The 19,328-nt window shown below is 41.3% G+C and overlaps 1 protein-coding gene across 2 annotated transcripts in view; it reads right to left on the bottom strand.

Annotated features, from left to right (window-relative positions):
* Positions 1-2,298: 2,298 nt before the first annotated feature.
* The window catches only part of SLC15A4 (solute carrier family 15 member 4), a 67,267-nt gene continuing 50,237 nt past the window's right edge, over positions 2,299-19,328 (bottom strand). The window contains exons 6-8 of one of the 2 annotated variants that reach the window (XM_077461818.1): positions 18,131-18,289; positions 9,601-9,759; positions 2,299-2,896 (exon numbers count right to left, since the gene is read on the bottom strand). In XM_077461818.1, the coding sequence (XP_077317944.1) occupies positions 2,763-2,896; positions 9,601-9,759; positions 18,131-18,289 (452 nt within the window). In that variant the 3' untranslated portion in view covers positions 2,299-2,762. The remainder of the gene's footprint in view (positions 2,897-9,600; positions 9,760-18,130; positions 18,290-19,328) is intronic. The other variant, XM_077461817.1, reaches the window with a different exon arrangement.

Genomic DNA, 19,328 nt, shown 5'->3' with positions numbered 1-19,328 from the left:
ACTCCATGAAGTAACAGGTTGATAAAACCAGGAGTGTATTTTAGGGGAGCTTTGGTGGTGCAGATATGTTGCATTATTTGGGGTGCACAGTACCATTCAGTTCTCACTTTGGATGCTATGTGAGTTGCATGGCAATATTTCTGCAAAGTTCTATGAAACCCAACAGCTCAAGTGCCATCACAGCATCTGTTCACAGCAACAGGTTAATCGCAAATTCAATGCAAGCACAAGGAGAATATTCGAAACATATCAAATTGATGACATCCAGTTTGATCGCAGATCACTAAAATGGATCAATGGAAATCTGAAATTTGTACTTTGTACATCATTCTTTGCCTTTTTGAATAACCAAGTATGCCCGAGCAACACTACACATATTTACAGGATGATCAAAATAATACACAATTGAGATCAGACCAGCATTTAACCACAAAAAAAAAAGTCTGCTAAATAAACATGAAGATAACTGCTTCAAGTCAGTATATAGACCACATTACAGAGTACAGCCGTTGTAAGAATACAAATCATACAGCACATGTAACGAATGCTGACATACAAGCGTTCAGGTACCCCTAAAACACCAAAAATACATTCATTTTGCAATGCTTATGCAGTTTAAAAAAAAGCTACATGAAAAAAAAATCTAGAGGATTAAGGCTCAGTTCATACTGCTGCAACTTGAGATTCGACTTGTAAAACCCCAAGTTGCATGACATGTGAAATCCCATGTTAGTCAACAACAGTTGTCTTAAATTAGCACTACTGAAGTAGTTCTGACTTTAGAAAAGGTTCCTGTGCTACATCAAATTAGTACTCTAGTTGCCTGGCAAAGTCAGAGCCTTGTGAACTTAGCCTAAGGGGAAGAATGATTAATCAAATTAAAAGATCATCTCCCTATGCTGAATATAAGGTTTTAACAGAGAACAGTTTTCCCTAAGCCTCTGTTCACACCTGAGTGATCCAATTCTGCCAACGATTCAAAAATTGCGGCATGCTTTTGCTGCAATAAATCACGTTACAATTGTGGAAAAACACAATGTGCAGCACTTACAGCTCTCTTGTGTTGTGGTTTATTGCACGACAATCATAGCAAAAATCTGTCTGCGGTTGGGATGCCATTAGATACTGGCATCACACCACCGCAATTTCAAAATAGTATTGCTTCGGCCCACGATTCGGATCGCTCAGGTGTGAATTGAGCCCAACACTTTGAACTGATATTTACACGGGTGTGTTGCATACTATGTAAACGGAACAACATGCCATATGGGACATTTTTTTTTTCCAACATTTAATTTACAGATTAACTGCTGCATACATTTAACAGGATAAAAACAAACCTTTAAAAAGTATACGTTTTCCAAAATAGCACAGTGGCACTCCACTCTGCCAGCAACAATATAAGATATATTGGCACTCTCAGTGCCACTATATAGAGGACAGACGAAACTAATGTTATTAGACAGCTGCAAGAAGTAGATGGTAATTTATAATAAAGACCCCTTTCAGTTCAGTGTGACTTTTCACACTGGGGCAGTGCACTTACGAGGCATTTGGAAAAGTCCTGCAAGCAGCATCTTTGGAGCGGTATATTTAGCACTCAGAAAATGCCCTGCCCATTAAAATGAATGGGCAGCGCTTCCAAAGCTTTTGAACCGGATTTTTTGGGATTAAATGTGCCCTACTAGTGGCTGAAAAATGCTGCTTAAAACAGTGCTAAAGTGCCACTAAAACGAGTGGCGCTTTAGCGCTAATGCAGCCGCAAGCCCCAGTGTGAAAGGGGTCTTGCTGAGAATACTTCTATTCACAAGGCGAAGTGAAATGGTCTGTGGTTTAGATTTTAGATTAATAGTATAGTTTAATTCTGCTCCATCTCACAACCCAGTGAAAACACTAACTTTTCCTAGTCTATATCAAAAAACCTTAATTATGATTCCATTGTGTAATTTAATCTGCTGCCTTGGCAAGCAAATTCAAGACCCCTGTCCCCCACTGAAAGCTATGCTTTCTAGCAGATACAAAGCTGTGCTTTCCAACATAATTATTATGTGAGTGTGATATTGCTATAGATGAAGAATACGAGCACTTCGAAAAATTAACATATCACTACATCTTGGGTCAGTGGTAGCGGAGTCAGGATGGTGTAGAGTAGAGATCCTACATCCAAGGGTTTGGATTAGGTCAAAAGGAGAGAGATAATATTTTTTTTATATATATATATATATATATATATATATATATATATATATATATATATATATATATTATATATATATAAAAATTACAAGGATTTTATTATTAGCAAAAAAGTGTAAAAAAAAAAAAAAAGTGAACATGGCCACAAACCAACTGTGCAGATTCGCAATCATTGCATTATCCCAGACCACCTGTTATGCAGTGAACTCATCTCAGACGTCACCAATTATTATGCAGTAATCTAACAGCCCAGTAGTAGAATACGATACAATAAACACACAAGATATGTTAATGTCAACACAGATCATTCCAAAAGACAGCTTTGTAGATACCTGCAGGTCTGCAAAAATGTTCAGTGCTTTCTAGAGGCTTGGAACAGACCTGCAGTATCCAAGTAGTGCAAAGTAAGTGACCTTGAAAAAGTCTCCACTTTCAAAAAGGGCACTTGGAACTGTGTACACTAAACATGGACATCATCCATACTAGGAAGAAAATTTCCGGCACTTTCTAAAGTCAAGCTGCCCACTAACACGTGCTCCATATGGTTTAGCTTTTCACCAACAAGCTCACAGCTTTCCATTTGCTTTGCTCTGTTGACGCTCATATTTCACAGAAATGATGAGAAAGATTAGGAGTGTCACTGCCTGCACAGCAGCCAGCAGGAAGAAATAATAGTTCAGATGACAGTCATTGATGTTACCTGGAATTAAAGAGGAACACATTTAGCAACACTTATACAAACTTAAATCAATTAACCTATTCTTTAACATGAAAGCAGGTATAAATTTACTCTTCCTCATTTCTTCTGGCCAATGGTATGTTTTAAGGTCAGAGTATAACTAAACTTAAATTGGTATACTGTTACATTTAAAAAAAAAATCTATTATTAATAATAAATAATAATTCTCCCTGTAAGTTAACGTCATAATGTGCTAGTATGCATCACCTTCTAGCACTTCATGAAAGACTTCCCTTAAAACAAAGCCATCCCCTGGGGCGCTGTCACCGCTGACAGGGCCTCCATCTTCACCCGGTCTTTATTCTAGGTTGGCAGGCTCCGGACATTTGAATGGCCGAGTCGCAATGACTTAAAACCCATGCACACACACGGGAGTCATAGCCACAGCACAGTGCTACCATGCCATCGCCAAGTAGCTTGGTGTGATTATTTGCAAATGAAAGAAATACAAAATAACTGTCAATCTCCCTCAATCTGGGGGGCACCATGCATGATTTCGCCTCATGGCGTTTCAATGCTCATGAGAACATGGAGGAATCTGCCCAGAACTACACAGGAGAATCTTGTCAATGATCTCAAGGCAGCTGGGACCATAGTCAACAAGAAAACAAATTGGTAACACAATACAAGTAAAGGACAGAGATCCTGCAGTGTCGCAAAGTCCCCCTGCTCAAGAAAGCCCATGTAAAAGGCACGTCGGAAGTTTGCTAATGAACATCTGAATGATTCAGAGGAGAACTGAGTGAATGTGTTGTGGTTAGATGAGACCAAAAACCGAGCTCTCAAGCATAAACTCTATTCGCCATGTTTGGAGGAGGAATGCTGCCTAGGACCCCAAGAACACCATCCCCACCGTCAAATCTGGAGGTGGAAAGATCATACGTTGGGGGTGTTTTTCTGCTAAGGCAACTGGACAAGGCCATGTGCCATCAAATCCTGGGCGAGAACCTCCTTCCCTCAGCCACGGCATTGAAAATGAATAATAGATTTCACATTACAATTAATCACAGTCTTACAGTGTCTTTTTAGAACATCCTAAATGCTTCCATCCAACTGTGTATCTTGTGTTACCATTAATTAGTTTTTTAACTCCTTGTGAATTATCTTTCTCCCTTTACCCCCACCCTTTGTGTAATTATTATCCACCCCCCCCCCCCCCCCCCCCCAAACACAACCAAAAGGGAAAAGAAAAAACAGGCAAAAGTAAAAGACTTATAACTCCTCTTCCCTACAGCTCCCTCTTCCTCTCCGCCGAATACTCTACTCTTCTCAGACATGGACCATTTAGCAAATTTTACATGTCACCCTGATCCCTCTCTATAGCTCTCATCTTGATCTTTCATGGCTAAAGTAAGATTTTCCATTTTGTAAAAAAAAAAAAAAAAAAAAAAAAAAAAAAAAAAAAAAAAGGTTTTCCTTCCTCAATTGTAGGAAAAAAGCAGCACTCAAAAGTGTCACTTTCCAAATACCACACAATATTATATGCAAAACTCTAAATAACCAATGCCCATTAACTAGTGCACTGTGAAAAAAACAATGATTAAATTGTAGCCTCCTTAAATCCTTATCTCCACTCTCACTGTCCCAAAAGCTATATCGAGTGTTCACCGTCCTGTATTCCTCCTCATCTCCGCTCCCACTATCCACCGATCAATACAGAGAGTGTTCAGTGTCCTGTGCCTGCTTCAAACGTTCGCCAAGTAGCCACACCCCGCTACGCTATTGGAGGTAATCTCTTTTTTGGACTTCGGTTGATGGGGGATGGACACTACACTATTTATTTGGATTATTTATTTAGTTCTTTGGTTATTATTTATATAGTGTTGCTACTTTGTATGTGAGTTTTCACAATTCACTATATTAAATGTCTAATAACGCACTTTGCTACAATTTAATCATTGTTTTTTCCACAGTGCACTAGTTAATGGGCATTGGTTATTTAGAGTTTTGCATATAACATTGCGTGGTATTTGCCAAGTTACACTTTTAAGCGCTGCTTTTTTGCTACAATTGAGGAAGGAATTTTTTTTTTTACACTATTTATTTCGTTTATAGTAGCGGCTGAGGTTAAGGGATTTTTTTTCACAATATTTAGCACAGTGGTGATACACGGTTGTGAGGGAAAGCGTTTGTGTATTATCAATTTAAAGATTTTCCATTTGTTGGATTTCTGCAATTCTAGCAAACCACTGTGCTCTAGTTGGACGGATGTCCCTTTTCCACAGGACAGGAATACACGCCCTAGCTGCCATAAGAGGTCTCAGCAAAGAGTTTTTATATCTTTCCACTGATATAGGAATATCTAGTAATAAAAAGGCTGCCGGTCTATCCCCTAGGGAAATTCCTGTTATTGTTTTAATGGTTTCAGCAACCATTTCCCAGAACTCCTTGATTTTTGCACATTCCCCAAAAATGTGCAATATTGTACCCTCTGCTTCATGAAATCTCCAGCAGACATCGGACGTTTGGGGGTATATCCGATGTAATACAGTCGGTGTTCTATACCACTTAGTGAGAATTTTATATCTCCCCTCCGGATATCTGCTTGCTACCGATGCCTTTTGATTAAATAACAAAATCCTGTCCCTATGCTCTTGGGAAAGTGACATCTAAATTTCTCTCCCATGCCTGGAGGAAAGTTCTTGTGGTGCTTCTAATCCAGTTAGTATGGTATAGAAATAGGACAGTGGGTGTCTCATTGACTCCCCCTTCAAGCAGGTCTCCTCAAACCCAGTCAGTACCCTCACTTCTGCATGTGTGTTTGACTTGGACCGTATAAAAGGCATTTAGCTGCATCATCCTAGAAAAATCGAATTCAGGTGTTATCTGCGGTTCGCCGATACCTCTACGTCATATTCCAAACCTAGGGTCCGTCAGTCCCGGCTGGAACACTGGCATACCTAGGATCGGAATCATCGGTCTAGGATGCATCGGGATAAGCGTTTTTAAAAAATACCTTTTTGGTCGCAAAGTGGCGCCTATTGTTGGGTGTTTCCTAACTTCCAATGGCACCTCAGCTTCTGGCATCCATACCAGACCTTCCAATGGAATATCTACCATCGCCTGTTCCATTTGTATCCAGGGTTTCTTACTTTTAAGCCCTTCACCACTCCATCACTCTGGCTAAAAGTGAAGCTTCCCGATATCTTATTGGGTCCAGAAACCCTATCCTTTCTTTTACTTTAGGAAGTGATAATATAGTTCTGCGTACTCTTGCTGGCTTCCCAGCACAAATAAACCTCAAAAATCTTGATCTGAGATCTTAGAAAGCTTGGGGGAATCTTAATTGGCAGAGTCTGTATTAAATACAAAAGTCTTGGCATCACATTCATCTTGATATTTGTTCTCCCGAACCATGGAAAAGTTTCTTTATCCCATCTCAAGAAATCAAGTTTGATCTGTCTTGCCATTGGTACAGAACTAAGCTTATTTAAATTTTTCGATATTTTAATATTTTAGTCCCTAAATAGCTTATATGAGAACCAGTCAGTCAATCTAAAATTAAACTGTGTAGTTATCACGTGTAGAAGGGGCATATTTATTTCTATCCCCATAGCTTTAGATTTCCCATAGTTTACTTTAAAATTTGATATTTCCCCATATTCATGCAACTCAGACAGTAGGAACGGAAGGAATATAATTGGGGCGGTTATAAAGAAAATTAAATTGTCAGCATATGCCGCAAGTTTCTGTTCTTCTCACTTTGTTTTTATCCCCTTAATATTCAAATTCGCCCGTATTTATTTATTTTTTAAAGAAAAAGGTTCCATTGTCGAGATGACAATCAGAGGTGAAAGTGGGCATCCCTGTCGTGTTCAGTTTTGAATGGAAAAATTACTTGGAGGAGTGGGACAAAATCCCTCCCGAGATGTGTGCAAACTTGGTGGCCAACTACAAGAAACATATGACCTCTGTGATTGCCAGCAAGGGTTTTGCCACCAAGTACCAAGTCATGTTTTGCGAAAGGGTCGAATACTTATTTCACTTATTAAAATGCAAATCAATTTATAACTTTTTTGAAATGCGCTTTTCTGGATATTTGTGTTATTCTGTGTCTCATTGTTAAAATAAACCTACCAAAAAAATTCTAGAATGATCATTTCTGTGTTAGTGGGCAAACATACAAAATCAGCAGGGGATCAAATACTTTTCTCCCTTCGCTGCAAGTGGTGTTTATTCATATGAAACATTTAAAACGATTTAATTGGTTATTTTATGTGAATGCTGGCAGTAAATAAGAATTCAAATGTATGCTTAACTACTTAAGGACCGCCGCATGGCAATGTACATCGGCGCAATGGCACCGACAGGCACAAGCACGTACATGTACGTGCTCGCCTTCCAGTGGGTGGGGGGTCCGTTTTGCTTCAGGAGCGAGCCGGGATGAGGGGATGGCCGTTGGTCACTGGCCATCCCCTCTCGATCGCTCCTGGCGAATGAGAAGCTTCCCCCGCTGTGTATTGTAAACACAGGCAGGGAGGAAGTGATGTCATTTTCCTCGGGCGGTCTTTTTGACCGGATTGCGAGGAGAACAGAGAAAGTAAGTGTGCACCAACACTACACTGACATGTAGGTACACATAGGCACACAAATCCCCCCCCCCCCTCCCAGTCACAGTGTCACTGACTGCAGTGATCATTATTTACTGATCAATGCATTTAGTGTCAGTTGTGACAGTAAAAACTGTCAGGGCAGTTAGTGTTAGGTCCAGGGTAGCACCCTACCCCCCCCCCCCCCAATAAAGGTTTAACCCCCTGATTGTACCTAGAGTTAACCCTTTCACCCCCTTTTGCCAGTGTCACTAAGCGCTAGGTACCCCCATAAACTACCCAATAATGGTTTTAACCCCCTGATTGCCCCTAGTTAACCCTTTCACCAGCGATCACCGTATAAGTGCCACTGGTGACGCTGGTTAGCCAGTTAGTTATTTAAGTTCCCCGCCAGGTTTTTATATAGCGGCAGGGACCCCCATATACTTCCTAATAAAGATTTTAACCCCCTGATTGCCCCTAGTTAACCCTTTCACCAGTGATCACCGTATAAGTGTTACGGGTGACTCTGGTTAGTTAGTTTGCTTTTTATAACATCAGGGCACCCACCATTTATTACCCAATAAAGGTTTAACCCCCTGATCACCCGGCGGGTAATATCAATTAGGTTTTAGGGTCAGGGTCTGCGTCGCCCCAGGCAGCGCTAGGTTAGTGCCAGTACCGCTAACACCCACACGCAAAGCATAAACCTCCCATAGTGGTATAGAATCTGAACAGATCAATATCTGATCTGATCAGATCTATACTAGCGTATACATGCTGCAGAGGTTGAATGGGGGGGGGGGGATCAGCCTGTCAGTGCTCTGACCATATGCTACACACTGCATCAAATTGGTCTTCATGGCTGTTGTAGGTAGCTGTTGAAGGTAGCTTCTTCTAAAGATGATGCAGAAGAAAGCCAACAGTTTGCACAAAGCCCGCAAACAGTGTGCTGAAGACAAGCAGACTAAGGACATGGATTACTGGAACCATCTCCGGTGGTCTGATTAGACCAAAATAAACTTTGGTTCAGATGGTGTCAAGCGTGTGTGGTGGCAACCAGGTGAGGGGCACAAAGGCAAGTGTGTCAAGCATGGTGAGTGAGTGACTTGTATAGTGCTACCTATGCGAACTGAATCGCCTCAGGGCGCTTTCTTGCCACCAGAGTCCATCTGCGGCTTTGCGTGGTCCTTTACCCTGTGGTGAGAATGTCATGGTCTGGGGTTGCATGAGTGCTGCCGGAACTGGGGAGCTACAGTTCATGGAGGGAACCAAGAAGGCCAACATGTACTGTGACATACTGAAGCAGAGCATGATATCCCTCCCCTCGGAGATTTGGCCACAGGGCAATATTCCAACATAACGACCCCAAACACAACCCCAAGACGATCCCTGCCTTGCTAAAGAAGCTGAGGATAAAGGTGATGGACTGGCCAAGCATGTCTCCAGACCTAAACCCTATTGAGCATCTGTGGGGCATCCTCAAATGGAAGGTGGAGGAGCGCAAGGTCTCTATAATCCACCAGCTTTGTGATGTTGTCATGGAGGAGTGGAAAAGGACTCCAGTGGCAACCTTTGAAGCTCTGGTGAACTCCATGCCAAAGAGCAGTGCTGGAAAATGTTGATCACACATAATATTGACACTTTGGGCCCAATTTCACTTAGGGGTGTACTCACTTTTGTTGCCAGCGGTTTAATCATTAATGGCTGTGTGTTGAGTTATTTTGAGGGGACAGCAAATTTACACTGTTCTACAAGCTGTACACTCACTACTTTACATTGTAGCAAAGTGTCATTTCTTCAGTGTTGTCACATGAAAAGATATAATAAAATATTTAGAAAAATGTGAGGGGTGTACTCACTTGTGAGATACTAAATTATTAATTATTTATTAAGAAATTCACTCAGTGTATGGCCAGCCTCTATCTAGCTACTTTATTGTAATTTTTTTCAATTTTAATGACTGTATTGTATACCTTAAAAGTTTTATTTTTTGCCCCCATTAACTTTTATACCAGAGACCTCATGAACCCTTCAACCTGTACACACCACTCTCTTGATTTTATTACAATCATATAACTTCTGGTTTACCAAAAATATACTAGTATTGTTCTATGGTTACCTTTAAAGGCTTACCTTGATCTACATGACTGCTCATCCATCCAATAGAGGGTATCGACACTAAGGCTAGCAGGCCAGAGCCCACAAATGATCCAATTCCAGAAAAGAAAAAGAAAAGGCCCATAATGGCACTCTGCATAGATTTAGGTGCTGCAGAGTAGGCAAATTCCAGCCCTGTAGAAAAAGAAAGACACACATTAATCTTTTCTAGATCACATCATTACTTTTATGTTCTATTGGCTTGGTTATGCAACGTTATAAAGTACATTAACATGCAACAACCAACAAAAATTCCTTTTATCGAAGGTGGACTAGCACATGACCCATCTGTTGGCTTGTTATAGGCATTGCATTTGTTTCTAGTTTCTGTTTATTCAACAAGACACGTTATCAGAAAAACTAAAAGTAAGCTATACTCATACAAGTAACGTAAGAGAAGCGCAGTTCTTGGCAACAAATATAGTTCATAAATTACTGCAAAGCATAAAGCTACTGCAACAGGATAAAGAAAAAGAAAAAAAAAAAAGAGAAGGATAATCAGCTACCATTTGTCACTAAAATGTCACTCCGTTAAGTGTTTTCACACCATTAACTGCTGTTTGTGTCCGAAACACCCTAATGGCATGTTTATAGGAAGTGTATCAACGAAATACTAATTATAAGAGCTGCATGCATATACACTGCACAAGAATTAATGGACATTTTGACATTAATTGCAAGTACCTTCACAGCATTACATTTTCTGCTTAAAAACGTGCAGAAACATGTCACATGTATGTCTTTTCTATATAGAGAGATTGGATAAACCTCTTCTCAGAGAGAAAAAATAAAATAAAAAATAAGAAACACAAAATTACACAAACAAGCAATAAAATTCACAGATGAGAAAAATACACATGCACTGGTAGAAATATTCATAAAAAAACACATGTTATCCAAATGAACAGCTACATACTATAGAAAAGGTTAATAATTATCGGTCCTTACTCCACACACCAGTGTAAAGCATAGGTATTCTCAATCTACAAATTTGCAATCAGTTCTCCCTCCCACATACACCTCCCCCTTTAAATGAGAATTCAAGGCCTATAGAGAGGCTATATATGGGCTAATCTTGTCATCTTTTATTTTTATTAAATTTACAAAATTAAGTTGGACAAAACACACAAACGTGTGGCATTTTAAAGGCACCACACCGCACATGACACCAGCATCGTCGCGTGAACAGGACACACAAAAACAATTGTTTTCCATGTGTCCTTGTGGTAACCTGCATTTTCCCAGTGTAGCAAAATGCAGGGCACTGCAGTATGCGTGAACAGGGTCAAAAGTAAAGAGAAAGGAGGGAAAAAAAAACACACACACACACACACACAAAAAAAAAGAAGGGGGGTAAACATTTCTCAGCACCCACATGCCTTCAAGTTTCCAACTATTACAGTAGCAAAGAGTCTGGATCAAAATAGGGCAGCATATGGAATTCAATTCACGGTTCTCCTTTTTATTTTTTAAATAAAAGTTAAAAAAGTGGAAGGGAAGTCGAGCTTTAAAAGGGGTTGTAAACTCATGTTTTTTCACCTTAACCACTTCAGGCTGCTCAATAACCATAGCAATGTGTCGCTTTAACGCACAATCGCGCGGTTGTACAACGCTGTACCCAAACAAAATTGACATGCCTCCCCCTGAATTTGCACAATCGCGCGGTTGTACAACGCTGTACCCAAAACAAAATTGACATGCCTCCCTCCCCACCCCCCCCACAAAAGCTTTTTGGTGGTATTCGTTCATCTCTGCGGTTTATTTTACACGCTATAACAAATAAAAAATAAAACAAACACACACAATATTTTGTACTTTTTTTTTTTTTTTTTTTTTTAAAAGGCTTATTTTTTTCCTCAGCTTAGACCGATATGTATTCTTCTACATATTTTTAGTAATGAAAAAGCGCAATAAGTGTATATTGATTGGTTTGCGCAAAAGTAATAGCGTCTACAAACTAGGGGATAGATTTATGGCTATATATATATATATATATATATATATATATATAGATAGATAATTTTTACTAGTAATGGCTGCTTTATCGTGACTGCGACATTATGGCAGACATTTTTGTGGGACGATTGACAATTATACAGTGATCAGTGCTAGAAAAATACAGATTACTGTCTAAAATTTCACTGGCAGGGAAGGGGTTAACACTAGGGGGCAATCAAGGGGTTAAAGTGGTTGTAAACTCTTTACAACCACTTTAACCTACAGGTAAGCCTAGATTAAGGCTTACCTGTAGGTGCTTGAAATATCTCCCAGACCTGCACGGTCTAGGAGAGATTTGCAAATCGCCATACGGTGATTTCTTCTGTGCATGCACCGGAGTTAGAAAGGGCACACGGGTCATGCAATTAAAGGCGGCTCCCGCATGCATGCACGGAAGGAGTTTGCAGTCCCGGAAGGAAGAGGGGTGAAGAATGGACGCTCGCTACTAGCTAGGAAGACGGGGACATCGCGGGCTTCTCCTGCAGGTAAATGTCACATAATGGGCCACTATGCGATGCATAGTAGCCCATTATGCTTTACCTTTGCAGGGGTAACACCCATCAGGGTTTACTTAATCTTTAACTGTGTTACCTGACTGTGTGTTCCAACTGTAGGTGGAGGGGACTGACTAGAGGGGATGACAGATCGTGGTGCCTAGCCATTAGGAACTCACAATCTGTCTCTCCTCACAGAACAGAAATTTGTATGTTAACACACACACACACACACACACACACACACACACACACACACACAACCCTGTTCTGCCTCTTGTGCCCGCAATCGCTCGTGGCTGGCTGTCATCGCGACCATTGGCAGGCCCGCGGTGCTGCGGGTGCATGCACACGCCTGCTATCACGCTTAAAAAGGAGACTATAGCTACGACAGCTTGCGGGAACACGCTGACCTGCCGCAGGATGTCGGTGGCTGGTCAGCAAGCTGTTAATGCATCCTATGCATTAAGGAAAAAAACAAAAAAAACAAAACAAAAAAACAAAAACACACAACACCCAGCCCAACCCCCTAGAGCCCAGCGCACCCCCCCCCCCCCCCCCCCGGTTTCACTTACCTTTAGCCCTGTATGTCCCTTGGCAAGGACGCGCTGTCCCTCTCTGCATATGGTCCCAGCTCTTGATTGGATAGATTGATAGCAGTGCAGCCATTGGCTACCCCTGCTGTCAAATTCAATGACACGGGTGCCGAGGCCGAGACCGCCATTTGCGTCTATGGATGTAAATGCTGGACTCGGGAGCCTGATCACAAGGTAACCCCCTCGGGAGAGTGCACTGATGCAGGGAGAAGCAGAGAGAGCTGCTTGGGGGACCCCAGAAATGGACAATTGGGGCCACTGTGCAAAACAAGCTGCACAATGTAAGTTAGTATGATATGTTTGGCAATTCATAAATGATAAAAAAAAACTAGCCTTTACAATCACTAAGTCCTCTCCCACAGTCTTCTAGGACATGTCACAGGTCCCAGAAGACTGCAGGACCATTCACAAAGCGTAGTGCGGCCTGCACATTTTACAGTTATGATGCTGGTGCCGGGAAGCCAAAGGCTAATAAGGAATTCGCCTGAATGAGGATGGCGCTGGATCACTGGACAGGCAAGTGTACTTTTATTAAAAGTCAGCAGCTTCCGGATTTGTAGCTGCTGGACTTTTCAATTTTTACAGAGTGAACTGCGCTACAAAACATGTCGCACTTGCAGTACCATTAATCATACATGACACATGTGGTTAGCAGGTGTCGTACTAAAAACACATGTTGAAAAACCGTGTGGCGCTCTACACCCAAATGGATTCTGGAGCATCTGTGGCATGTTTATCTTGCATAGGGCTCTCCCCTATGCACACAAATGCATGTGGGAAGGCAGATTTCCACTAGACTAAATGTGAATGGGACCTTGGACCTCCTTGGCAAGAGAGCTCTGGTAAGCAGTTTGGTGTGCCTTTGAAGGGCGTTGGTGACACATGTTCCTGGAATCTTCAGTTCAGCTTAAGATTTTAAGACCCCTGTCCAAGAATTCTGTGTTTCTAGCAAGCCTGGAGATGCCCAGACAGACAACTGGCTTTCGATAGGATGTCTTTGGCATATTACACAACTGGGGTAGGGGGTGGGATTTGATAAAACTGAAGTATGCATAATCTGGAACAACTGTTTGAGGCCACCAATACCCTCATTGAATTGCCTGCTAGTGCCTAATCCATCCCCGTGGTGCGTCACTGGATCCTAGGCTCAAATTCTACATGACGATTTGACTTCTGCTCAAGTTGAGATTCAGGCCTCTGCTTTCCTGGGTCTAGGATCAATGTAGACTGTGCAGGGAACATTTTGAAGACATTCACAGGTACTTGAAGGGACCACAAATTGCCTGTCCTTTAGCACTCTTACCTGAACATTTTAGGCTCCCTTCATAATTCAAACAAGAGCCACTTATACACTGTATACTTTTTAGGCGAATGTTAATTCACCAGCTGCAAATGTGAGATGTTTCAGTGCTTCTAGTTTAAGTCCCCGTTCACACCAGATCTGACATGCAATTTGATCATTCCAAATGGGACGACAAGTTGCACCTTATAGCCAACAATGGCACCATTCAAATCATTGCCACAGACTTAGAAAAAAAGGTTCCTGCACTCTTTATGCAATGAAATCCAGGGTCCAAATTGCACTGATCTGCAGCTTTGAAATCCTGCTAAAGTAATATGATTTCAAAGCCACACTGGTGTGAGCCAGGGCAAAAGTGATAGCTATTACTACCGTATATACTCGAGTATAAGCCGAGATTTTCAGCCTCTTTTTTGAGGCTGAAAGTGCCCCCCTCGGCTTATACTCGAGTCATCGCTGTCTGCCCGCTCGATCAGCGTGTCGAGCAGACAGACAGCGGCCATTCTATTCAAAAGCCGCGCCTCCGGCTCCGCCTTCGCCTGTGATAGGCGGAACACTGAATTTCCCAGCAGCCTGTGTTCCGCCTATCACGGACATCGTATCATCCTCGTACTACGGACGAGGATGATACGACGTCTGTGATAGGCGGAACACAGGCTGCTGGGAAATTCAGTGTTCCGCCTATCACAGGCGAAGGCGGCGGCGCAGCTTTTGAATTTTACAATGGCCGCCGACGAAGAGGGCACGGGACGGAGGCAAGGCAAGGCACGGCACGGCACGGGACGGGACGGGACGGGGGCAAGGCAAGGCACGACACGGGACGGATGCAAGGCACGGCACGGGACGGAGGCAAGGAGGCAAGGCACGGGACGGAGGCTCGGGACAAAGGTAGGCTGGACACACACACACACACACACACACACACACACACACACTGATGGATGGAGACACACACACACAGGGATGGATGGATGGATGGATGGAGACACACACACACAGGGATGGATGGATGGAGACACACACACACAGGGATGGATGGATGGATGGACACACACACACACACACAGGGATGGATGGACGGACACACAGGGATGGACGGACACACAGGGATGGACGGACACACAGGGATGGACGGACACACAGGGATGGACGGACACACACACAGGGATGGACAGGCATGTCTCACCCTCGGCTTATACACGAGTCAATAAGTTTGCCAGTTTTTTTGGGGGTAAATTGGGGGCCTCGGCTTATATTCGGGTCGGCCTATACTCGAGTATATACGGTAAGCGGTCTTTGTGCAAAAACCCACCAGGTTTCAAAAAGAATGAAAACATTACAAAGTGAACATGATAAAATATGCAGAACCACTATGTACATACAGCAAGTTTCACTTCCTCAGTCATATCATGCTCTCAGTACATTTGGCCACAATTATGAACAAATTGAATTTAGACTTTCTCCATTTGTTAGCATGTGATCCTGAGCAAGGGCAAGAATACGTCACTAAAGACGTCTTAGCAGTCACGCGATGCTTAATTTTTCTATATGAACTTGTGTTTTTTTTTTTTTTCAAGAAAGCAATGTATTTAGATATTTTATAATACATATACACACACACACACACACACACACACACACACACACACACACACATCTGGCTACTAACACATCCTCTATATTTCCGTATCCCCACTCTCAAATATGAGATAGCCCCATTGGGCACAGCAGAATTGTTGATATGGGGGAGGGGGGATAAAGGTTTTACATGAATAAATAAAACTTGATCATTGTTAGCACCCCTGTCAGTAGTAAATGGTTTGTTGCAACACTCTTCAATAATACATTTGTAGGACTGCTTGTTCTATTGAAAGACAGACTTCGGCTACTTTAACACAGAGATGCTTTACAGGCACTATAGCACTAAAAATAGTGCCTGAAAAGCGCCTCTCCTGTCACTCAAGTGTGAGAGCCAGAGGGCTTTCACACTAGAGTGTTGTGCTGGCAGGACGCAAAAAAATAAAAATAAAATAAAAAGTCCTGCAAGCAGCATCTTTGAGGCACTTTAAGAGTGGCGTATACACCGCTCCTAAAGGGCCCCAGCCCATTGAAATCAATGGACAGCACCGCTAAGACGATGGTAAAGTGCCACTAAAAGTAGTGGTGCTTTACCGCCAACGCCCCAGCGCCTGTGTGAAAGTGCCCTTACTGACCAGATCCCCAGGTGAAAATGAAGGAAAGAAAGCCTACAAAAGAAAAACATAGCCACCGCATCAAAGACTTGGTAAGCTGCAATGTAATTAAGGCTTGCTTTTGGATTTATTACTAGTTTAAAGATTTTGAAAGAACACTGCTAACCACATAATGACTGCACAACAATGCTATTCTTGAAGGGAAAAAATGAATAATAATAATATTATATTTTCTGTATAGGGTCCCAATGATTATATAACTGCATTAAGAATTAGATTTATGAATTTGAATAATCAGTCCATTTGGTCACTTTTGTTTTTATTAACCAATTGAAAAAGTCCATCCTGTTCTGTATGTGCATTATAGGGATGCAACTGGTGGGGGTGGCACAAGAAGCTTGTGGGTAGGTCACGGATAGAAGCTGAGAGCTGCATATGTTAGCCGACAGCTACTTGAGAATAATGTGCAGGGCCTGTGAAGTCCATCATTGTGTCCTGACACGGTCATGTTACAGGCAGGAGGATGTTTTTAAGATTATACAAACAGGAAATTGAAGTCTCTAACTGCATAGCCACTTCAGGTCAGCAGGTAACGCTATAGAGGGGCTTATGCTGCAGCAAACTGTAGCGCCAAGGTCAAATGCACTGACACAGGTTAGTGGAACTTCAGGTTTTGATTAACTTTAAATAGTTTGTTTAGGTCAATCTGCTGTGTGCTGTAATATACTATATTGGCATCAGCTACTTACAAAACCAACCCGTGTTTTGTTACGGCGACTTCCCCTTTTCTGACGAAATTAAGGAAAAGAAAAAAAAAAAAAAAAAAAAAAAAAGTCTATAGGAAGCAAAAATCCAAACTTTTTCCAGATACAAGCAACAAGGTACTAAGTTGTGAATTGTATCTACAAATAACCGCTGAGCACGTGACCACCGCGATTGGCTGTCACATGACTGGGAGCCAGTCCTACTGGCTAACGATCTTTAACGGGGACCAAGAGCAGTCTTTTACCAGCTCAGTCTGTGTGCTGGCAGCGCTCAGTGTTCACTCTCTCAGCACAGAAACATTGGCTGCCCAGTGATGCACGTGTGGCATGAGGGAGTTAAAATACACACACTATAATATATATATATATATATATATATATATATATATATATATATATATATATATATATATATATATATATATATATATATATATATATATATATATATATATATATATATATATATATATATATTACACCCAAATAGAAAACTTTTTTTTTTTTCCATACAAGGGGGGGGGGGGGGGGGGGAACAGTATAAAACAAAAATAAAATCTACAAAGCCCTAATATTAACCCATTTCTGAAATGTGTTTTTTTTCGAGTTTATGTAATATGCCATTGTCAACTGTAGATGTGAACTAGCTTTCCAATTCCTATTACACTGGGGAATTTTCTAAAAAAAAACAGCGTTTGATATTTTGTCATTACCAATGCTGTCATTTACTAATAAACTTAAGTTTGCGGCAATTTTGAATCCTGGCAACAATGCCTTGCACAATGATTCAGCGCTGTTTTAATACTAAACCCTCCTGCAGTACCAGTCATAGCCTGCAGACAGCAATACAATACAGCACAAAAGCAGTCTGCAAGCAAAGACCTCAGTGCAGTGAGGTTTCAATGCAAAATGTGAAATTATAGAGCAAGTAAGCAAAGCACAAACTCTCCACCTGCCGTTTAACCATTTCATGCACGCTTTAACACAAGCAGAGTGAAGGGGGGAAAAAAGAAAACCCATGGCTTGCTAAAACATTAAGCTAAAAGCACAGATACTAGTTACCAGTGGAAAAGGGTTTCCCCTTCCACACCCATGACCAGGCCACATCCAGTTTTTCATGTTTCAGTTCACATTGAAAGAAAACACACACCCAATTACTTACCTGCTATACTTGCAAATATTTCGCTGACTCCAATAAGAAGGTATTGAGGTAGCTGCCACCATATGGCAAGTTTAGCAGCATAATATGTGACACGTCCAATCTTCTGGGTCTGTGTACCATCTTGTTTTACAATCTCCAGTCTTTTACTTTCCAGAATACCTGCACCAAGCATAGGATCAAAGTAAGCACATTACACTTATTCGGGGAGATAATAGTCAAACCTATAACACCATAAAAGTCCTGCAGAGCAGGAGAGTATAACATGTTTATTTTAAGAATTTTTTTTTACCTTCTTATACTAACTCAATACTCAAAGAGCTGAAGCAAGAGGATAGGGAGGGCAGCCAGATAAGCAGTATTGCTCCAAATCAATGCTCAGAGTACTAAAACAGGATGGCAAGGACAGCCAGATAAGCAGCATTTTCCAAAGCTGCAATGAAAGTTATTTTACATTTCTTTTATGATAGGTTTACTCTAAAGTGCATTGAATCTGCAAGCCACCAAAATGAAGAACGATGACATTTACTGTCAAAAATAAGATACATCCAGGGGTTATTTATTATTTATATTTATTATTTATTAAGGCAAATCCACTTTGCACTGAAAGTGCACTTGGAAGTGCAGTCGCTCTAAATCTAAGGGGTAGATCTGAAATAAGGGGAAGCTCTGCTGATTTTATCATCCAAAATTGCGCAAGCTAAAATGCTGTTTTTTATTTTCCTTGCATGTCCACCTCGGATCTGCAGCGACTTTACTTCCAAGTGCACTTGCAGTGCAAAGTGGATCTTCCTTTAGTAAATAAGCTCCAGTGAGTGTATAAACACACAACAATTATAGAACAAAAAAAGGGCATAAGATAATTGTATAATATGACAGACAAGTAAAGAAAATATATATAACTGTAGAATAACAAAATATGGAAAACCAGTCTCTGATAGTAAAGCAAGACAAAAACCATTACTAGATAGAGAAATCCCGTTTTATTCTAAATTTTTAACTCTGGGTGTAACGTTTGATAGGCACCACCACCTGTCAAACTCACTCATTTAGTTCAATGGGGTTGCAACTATTGTTCAATAGTGTGGCAATTACAGGTGTGATATAAGCCTCCTCCCTGCCTGTCAAATGCTCTCTGAAAAGCAAACCACTCTTCAGAGGGCATCGCAACTATGAAAGAGCTCTAATAGGGAACTGCAAG

The sequence above is a fragment of the Lithobates pipiens genome, unplaced genomic scaffold (genome assembly GCF_037356315.1).
Source record: "Lithobates pipiens isolate NorthernLeopardFrog02 unplaced genomic scaffold, aLitPip1_a1.2 Scaffold_3, whole genome shotgun sequence".
Classification (NCBI taxonomy): Eukaryota; Metazoa; Chordata; class Amphibia; order Anura; family Ranidae; genus Lithobates; species Lithobates pipiens.
Note: the sequence above shows the minus strand (reverse complement) of the source record. Positions and strands in the feature narration are given on the sequence as shown.